The sequence below is a fragment of the Orbicella faveolata genome, unplaced genomic scaffold (genome assembly GCF_042242905.1).
Source record: "Orbicella faveolata isolate gen_17 unplaced genomic scaffold, um_ofav_v1 contig_48, whole genome shotgun sequence".
Lineage (NCBI taxonomy): Eukaryota > Metazoa > Cnidaria > Anthozoa > Scleractinia > Merulinidae > Orbicella > Orbicella faveolata.
Window position 1 is genome coordinate 1737501 of NW_028301578.1, and position 7500 is coordinate 1745000.

Below are 7500 nucleotides of genomic sequence, written 5' to 3' on the forward strand. Positions count from 1 at the left end.
ATCCCGACCGATGTATCGATTTTGGTCACTCCGGGGACGGAGTAGGGGTGAGGTAGCGATAGATAATTAAAAAATAGATAAATCAATGAAAAACGCAGCAAGAAGTTCTCTACATTTCATGCTAGATAAGCTCTACAAGGTGCTACCATTAGGAAAGCTCTCCCCCACTCCCCTTCCCCCACCTCAAAAAAAAAAAAAACAATCACTAGCTAAAGGAACGGAGGAGTTGAAACCTGCGGGCATGTTTTTGGAAAATCGGACACACACACACACACACATATATATATATATATATATATATATATATATATATATATATATATATATATATATACAATGTGGGAGGAAAAACACAAATAAACTACAAGTTGAAATGAACTTGTAGTTTATTTGTGTTTTTCCTCCCACATTGTATACTTCGCTCTACTCTGATGTATTGAGCACTGTTCTACGAAAATCAAATTTTACACTTAATATATATATATATATATATATATATATATATATATATATTTCCATATATAATGAAAAAAAAACAACAGCTTTGCACGCTGTGCACGTGCGTTTTGCATGTTAGTGTCGCGAAACAGATTTTATGTCACAACAGCGTAGACTTTATTGGATATCTTCGTCAGGCTTACAGAGGTTTTCCAAGTCTTTTACCAGTGATTACAAGTGAAGTTGGCATAGGTAACAAGTGAAGTTGGCATAAGTTGCACTCATATTTATGTCAGAAAAACCTAATTTACTAAAACTAACTAAATCAAATATCTTTGTTATGCATAAAAGGTAACTTCAGTTGTTCGAGTCGCCCAAAATAAGAGATTTCATCATCATATCTCGGTATGTTTACTTTTGCAAATATTCCTATTCCAAAAGATTTCTATTGAAAGGAATGTTTAAAAAAGAAAGTAAACAGACAGAAAGCTAACTATGATCTTGGTGTAAGGCCTGATAAAAAACGAATTAAGTTTTAGACTGAAAGAGCATGGAAATTTGAGCTTGAAATTTCGGATTGAGAACAAAGGACCTTGAAGGTGTTAGAAAAGTAGAGATCAGCAAGATTTTAATAAGTTTCAGAAAACTCCTCATTATGCATAAATGTGTGACCTCGATTCAACCTAAGGTAAAGTTTTATTTTTAAGGATATTGCTTCTCAGGAGGCACGCCAGCTGAAATCACGTTTTTGGATGTAATGTTAGCTAATGTTTGTTTCCTAAATGAAAGTAATGTAAATGCCAACGGAAATAAAGTTCGTGGAAGTTTGGTTGTTTGTCCTGATTCACAGATTAAAGTAAACTCCAATAAAGATGGAAGAAATACGTGTTTGTAGAATCTTAGCGATAAGATTGAAGTTAAGCGTAAGTCGTCCGAAGACATTACGAATCGGTAACTTAAATTAAAATAATCATCAAATTCCAGAACATTCACATGGACAGTTCTAACATGGTTCTGGTGCTGTAAAATATTTTGTAAGCCAAAACAGACGGAAACACATAAAGAAAAGCTGTTGAAACACACTCAGCTACGATAAACACACAAAACTCTCTTAGTCTAGATAAGAGTATACTCAGTAAATATTATCAATTATCTAAAAGTAAATAAACCACAAACGAGTTTCCTTCAAAAGCTATAAGCATCTTTTTCAATGTTTTCTTTTTGGTTTAACCTTTGATTGCCGGTTCAATTAACATAGAACGGAGCTCCGAACTTTTCTTAAAAGAACATATTTCTTTTCTTGGTGGTTTATTAACCATTTGATAATTTTCACGATAAGTCCCTAAAACGATCCCTTAACAATTGTTTACACACTACCAAGGTTTAGTAAATACCCGATTAATATATTCAATTCCCAAAAACGAACCCACAATAATAGAAATAGGAAAATCCTCTCCTACAAGCAAATCGAAGTACTGAAAGAATATCTGGGAATATGTCCCGTCATAATCAGTTCTATCTATGGCAGGGGAAATTCCTGAACAACTGAAATACCAAGTTAATCAAATATGAATAAATGTCGCTCGAGTAAATATCAAATGAAAACGACGCCAATTGAACAAATATCAAATAGATTCCAAGCATATCCTAAAATTCGTGCCAACATTAGTACATCTGTACATCAGTATACACGTATACATTTACATTGTTGTTTCGTGCAAAACGACAACGTGAAAAGGCCAAATTTAAGGTTTTGTGACGAACCTCAGTACCAGGCAAGTACCGTCAGTACCGGTTTCATTCTTGGGCAAGTGGCACGGCTTTGAATTATTTGAAAGGTTGAAATACTTGCGAAGAGATCAGTACTACTAATAAGATTATAAGATGACGTTCTCGCTGCAACTGCCGTTTTCGTTGATTAAACTCTCTACTATCGATAATCAGCGAAATGGAGATTTGAATCGCTATCGTGACGAAACCCAACACCGTATATTCTCTCGGCGTGGCCATATCACAAGATTAATCAAAGAAACTCTTCTTGGATGATATATTACTTATCTAATATCCTACCGTCCATGCAAAGCATCTGAATAACCCTAAGACAAGATTTCAGAATAACACACGATGATTATATATTCCCAGAATTAGGCAAAAATATTAAAAACTCCCCCGTAACATAAAAGACTCTCACTAAGGTTTAAACACTGTTTGTTCCTCGCGGAATTTCCAGCGATTGGCTATTTTTAAGTGTCACTCGAGCGCTCCTTAGTGTCCGTAATCAAGTAAATAGTCTAATTGCTCCAATTGTCCAAATCCGTATTTCACTCAGCAAACTTTACTGGCTGGCCGCCTAGCCTAGTTCTTTGTTATTTTCGAAGCATCACCCTCTAATCCTTCTTGAAACTCTTCAGTTTGCTTGAGTTGTTCCAAACCGTTCTTTTACTTAGCCAAGGATGGTTTTCTTTGCTTTACCTGCTGCCTTCTTTGTTTTTTTCCATGCTTGACTCATAATTCCTTCTTGAGCCTCTTCAGCCTGCTTCCGAAAGAACTGACGAGTCTCCTCGTTCTCTCGATATTTTTCCCACGGATCGAACCCAGGTTTTCCAAGACGATTGATTTCGACAGCTTCATCCCTTGTTTTCTGCAAAGATTTCACGCGATCTTGCCAACCAGGTTTTGCTTGTGATTTCTCAGATTCTATGAGCAGATTCAAGTAGTCCACTTGTTGTAGTGGATCCTTTTTAAGGGCAATTTCTGACAACTTCTTTAAACCACGTTGCATTTCGGCGACGAAGTTCAACACAATGCGATTGGTTTTATTAAAATCTTCCTCTACTTGCTTGATCACAGCCTCTGCGTTGCTCTGGCCTTTAACCGCTTTATTGTACCTTTTTCTGATCTCGTCATATTCCTTTTCCACGGTTTCATACTGGGTTTCATAGCGATATGCGTCATTCACGTGTTTTGACCAGTGACAGTTGTTTGGACATTCCTGGCAACTCCCATTCGACATTGCAGCGCATCCATCCTTATTCTCATTTCTTGGAATTGAACAAGGAAAGTGGCATGTGAAGTTGCAAACCAAGCAGTTTGTAGTATACGTACCAGTGTCCAGCTTTACTTGGACGCGTTTTGCTTCTTGAACAGTGAACCTGAAGTTCCTGTTGGCATTTATGTCGGCTGCATGTTGATTGCACACTCTCGTTAACTCTTGCAGTTCGCTTAGTTTGTTTACTCCAAGATCAATCTTCTCCCGCAAACCACTGAGTCGAACTTCCAGCTGAGCTCTTTCATCCAACACCTGCTTGGTAAGGACAAGACTTTTTGGTTCCATCTCGGCCAAGGCTTGAAAGAACTTCTCAAAACTCTTGATTCCCATTCTCCAAAACATTCTGTCGAAGTTGTCTTCGTCTTCTTCACCAGAGTTAGCGACAAACAGGGCGCTGTTGTTAAACTTGAAGAAGTTACTTTCATCCTCTAGGATTCCGGCTGCTAGCATTGCTGACAAGGCTTGTGGCTTTTGACCATCAGCAAAGGTAAAGAGTACTAAGATATTCTTCTTGATATCTTTTCCGAACATGGCCAGGATTCTGTCAAAAACATACTGCTGCGTTGGAGTGAGCCTCGGATTACCAGCCTGAGCCATGAAGCAGATGGCATCAACATGATCAATGCCTGCCGAACCCTGTGTGTTGAAGAATCTACGGATCTGTTCGGTGATCACTTTGTCATGGTCAATTCCTCTTGTATCTCCAAAGCCCGGAGTGTCCACAATAGTGAGGTTGTAAGGTATTTTGAATCCTTCCATGTGCGGTAGAGTGTAACAAGATACGAACTGTGTTTGACTGTGTGCTTGATTTCCGATTGTTCCGGCCCCTTGGTTGCTAGACAGCTCGTGGACCATCTTGAGACGAAAGTCATCCTTCCACTGTACTCCAATGACGTGGTTGATCATAGCATTCACCGTGGTTGTCTTGCCAGAACCCGTTGACCCAACAACCATCATCACTTTCTCAGGAACAGTCTCAAATTTACCAGGTAACTGCATCCCTTTCTCTCCAAGATTAATAACAAACTTTCGCAATTGACTGCGGCTGTCTTCGTACTCGAGACTTAGAGGAAGAGTGTACACCGCTGGCTTTCCATCTTCTGGTGGTTGAACAAGGCTACAGTGGGTAAGGATTGTGCTTGCATCAAATTTTGCAGGAGGTACCATTGTTTGTAGTGGATTACTAAGGTCACTGGGGTTGCTGTCTCCTTCACTACCACAAATCGCGGTAACGCTAAAATTGTAGGGTACTCCTTCTTGAAGACCCTTGATCGTGCAAGTCAGCGACGCATCTTCTGTGTAGTGCAGGAATTGTTCCATCTGTTGGGAATTGAAGATCCATTCAATCTTGTACTTTTCAATATTAACTCCCTGTCCAATACTTTTGGGTTTGGTGAATGCAATGGTTATGGTGTCAGTCGTTGCAGCTGCAAAGGTTGGCTTACCAGGTGGACTTGTTGGTTTGGTAGTTGCGGACAAAGTATTACTGTATTGGCTAACCACAATCTGCCCCACAGCGCATACTCGCATCAGATAGCTGGTAGCTGGTTGAAGTCCAGATATGGTAGCAGTTTTCTTACCTTCCTTTCTACACGGTGTGTACTGAGTGATCCAGTCGGAGTTGGCTTCATTTTTTCTGCACTGAACTTTGTACTTTTCAATTTTGTTCTCGCTCCAGTGCGGATCATTCCACCAAAGCTCGATTGAATCGTCTCGCACGCTCTCTGCTTCTAGGTTTTCTGGCTTTGGTGATAGCTTAAAGTCATCATTTTCTAGTGCGCCCTCCTCGTACAGATAGATGAAGGCTCCGGGGTTTCCACTAATATTGTCAGACAGACACTTCTCTGTGGCGAAAAACTTCACTTCTTTGTGGTCTTCATTTGCAGATTTCAGTTCTGAGAACTGTTTCAGTGTCTGGCGGATTCTTTTATTGACATCTTTGTCATCAATACCTGATGATGCCTTTCTCTTCAACTGCGGCAGAACTTTTTCAGTGAGGTACTCATCCATACTCAAAATCTGAGGATCGTCTTCCTTGCCAATCTTGAACGTACAACACACAACATGGTCATTGCTTGGGTCGCACGCTTCATTTTCTACATCTTCAGGGCAAACGAAAGGAGTGTTTCCCAAGAAACCGATCATACCTTGCAATCTCTTCATCTCTCTCTCTTTTTCCACGATCCAAGTATCAATGCGAGTTTGAGCGAAGGGGGAACGCTCTTTTTCTTCAAAGACATCGCCAAGTGCTGATTCTTCTGCTCCGCCTCCTCTGATGCTGGGAAGCAAAGGCAACAACTTGTTCTGGAAAAAGATCTTGTAGCGCGAGATATTGCTTTTGAAACCTGATAATTGCTTCTTGACTCGAGGTAACGACGAACAAACATCCTCTCTCATTAAATCGCTGCACTTAGCCTCGATACACTGTATGTGTTCTTGAATTTCACATGTCTTGCTTATATAATTGGCACTGATTTCTCTAACCATTCGTTGCCCCTTGCTATCGATTTCACTGAGCGGGCGTAAATATACTTGGACAGCAACTGCGTTCTGACCCTTGTCCCCAATCAATGATGGTAGCTGTTTGTAGACTCTCACTGCTTCTTCGTAAGTAGTTGGACTTTCCTGTGTTCTGAAATCTCCATACATCTTGCAATGCATTTTCTCTGTTTTCTTTTTCTGGTCTTCAGTTATGTCGACAGAGCCTCTTCCGTCTACAGAGATACCAGGCAATGATTTCACCAGTACTTCCATATTTCCATGCACCTCCTTCAAGGATTCATCTTTGGAAACTTCCTGGTCAAAGATCAAAAATGCTTTGGCTCCATACAGGATTCCAACCACTACATCAGTGGCAATATCTTGGTCAAACACCTCTGGATACTGCACCTTTCCTCGTCCCAAATGTTCCATGGTCAGCTGTTTCAACTCAGTTGTTGTCTCATACTTCAGAACAACGCGAGAATGGTGACTCGATGTCTTTCTGTCATCTAGGTATTTCGCTGCTCCTTGTACATTAACTAAGCCCCCAAGGAAACTCAATTTAATGCTTGCTTCAATATTGAGAGCACTTGTTTTATCGTCAATTGTGTCTTCGGCAAGGACTTCTGAGTTGGTGTATGGTTTGGTTATCGTGTTGACAGCCTGATCCAGATGACCCGGAGACCACAATGTTTTCCCAAGAATCAGCTTATCTGAACGGCGATCGTAAAGCATGCCAAGGTCAAAGGGACGACCCAGGGCCGGAATTATTTGGCCTTGTGAGGACATTCTTGGGATAATTCTCTATGTCAAAATCTCACAGGAAGTGCTTTATTTGGGAAATGCTATCTATGGAATGGAACACAGAAAAACATCATGAACCTCAGACGCCAAGGCAATGGTGTCGAGTAATCAATTGTGTGAAATCTTGAAAAAATCACCATCCCTCAATTTTCTCAAGCAGGTGACATAAAAAAATTATTTGCTTTTGTACTTTGTCCTTTGAATGCAGGTCGAATTGGAACTTGGAAATGTTGGATTTTGAGGAGAGCGCAAAACCCGGAGTACATAGAGAAAAACCTCTAGGAGCAGAGTAGAGGACCAACAACAAACTCAACCCACGTATGGCGCAAAACTGGAAATGGATCCCTAGCCACATTGGTGGGAGGCGAGTGCTCTCACCACTGCGCGAACCCTGCACCCCGTTATTATTTTTTGCTTGCCGAATTTTGCTTCAATGTAAGCCAAGCCAACTGTAGGCAAGCCCCCACTAACCTGAAAGCTATTACTTGTGCGCCGATCAATCAACTTTCCCATTTAACCAATTTTCGTGCCCGAGTTTGGGGGGGGGGGGGGGGGGGGGTATCTGAGCCGCAAGTGTTAAGTTTTAATATGATTTTTTCGGCGCTAAAGTCGACCAATGCAATCACGGATTGAGGCGCAAAGAGAAAGGACTGTAAATGTATTTATGACGATTAGGAAGTGTTGGGAGCCCAAGACCCGGATACGCGTATAACTATCATAGTAGGTCT

The 7500-nt window shown here is 40.7% G+C and overlaps 2 protein-coding genes across 10 annotated transcripts in view; one reads left to right on the forward strand and one right to left on the reverse strand.

Annotated features, from left to right (window-relative positions):
- Nucleotides 1-7500, forward strand: part of LOC110055873 (uncharacterized) — a 44403-nt gene that overhangs the window by 3362 nt on the left and 33541 nt on the right. The window lies entirely within an intron of this gene.
- On the reverse strand, nucleotides 592-6853 carry LOC110055875 (uncharacterized). Its single transcript, XM_020762297.2, has one exon. It carries the CDS (start codon nucleotides 6755-6757, stop codon nucleotides 2882-2884), a length of 3876 nt encoding a protein of 1291 aa, XP_020617956.2. The 5' UTR covers nucleotides 6758-6853; the 3' UTR covers nucleotides 592-2881.

What these genes read in the sequence shown, in the direction of transcription:
- LOC110055875 (XM_020762297.2), bottom strand. Translation starts at nt 6,757, where the DNA reads ATGTCCTCACAAGGCCAAATAATTCCGGCCCTGGGTCGTCCCTTTGAC.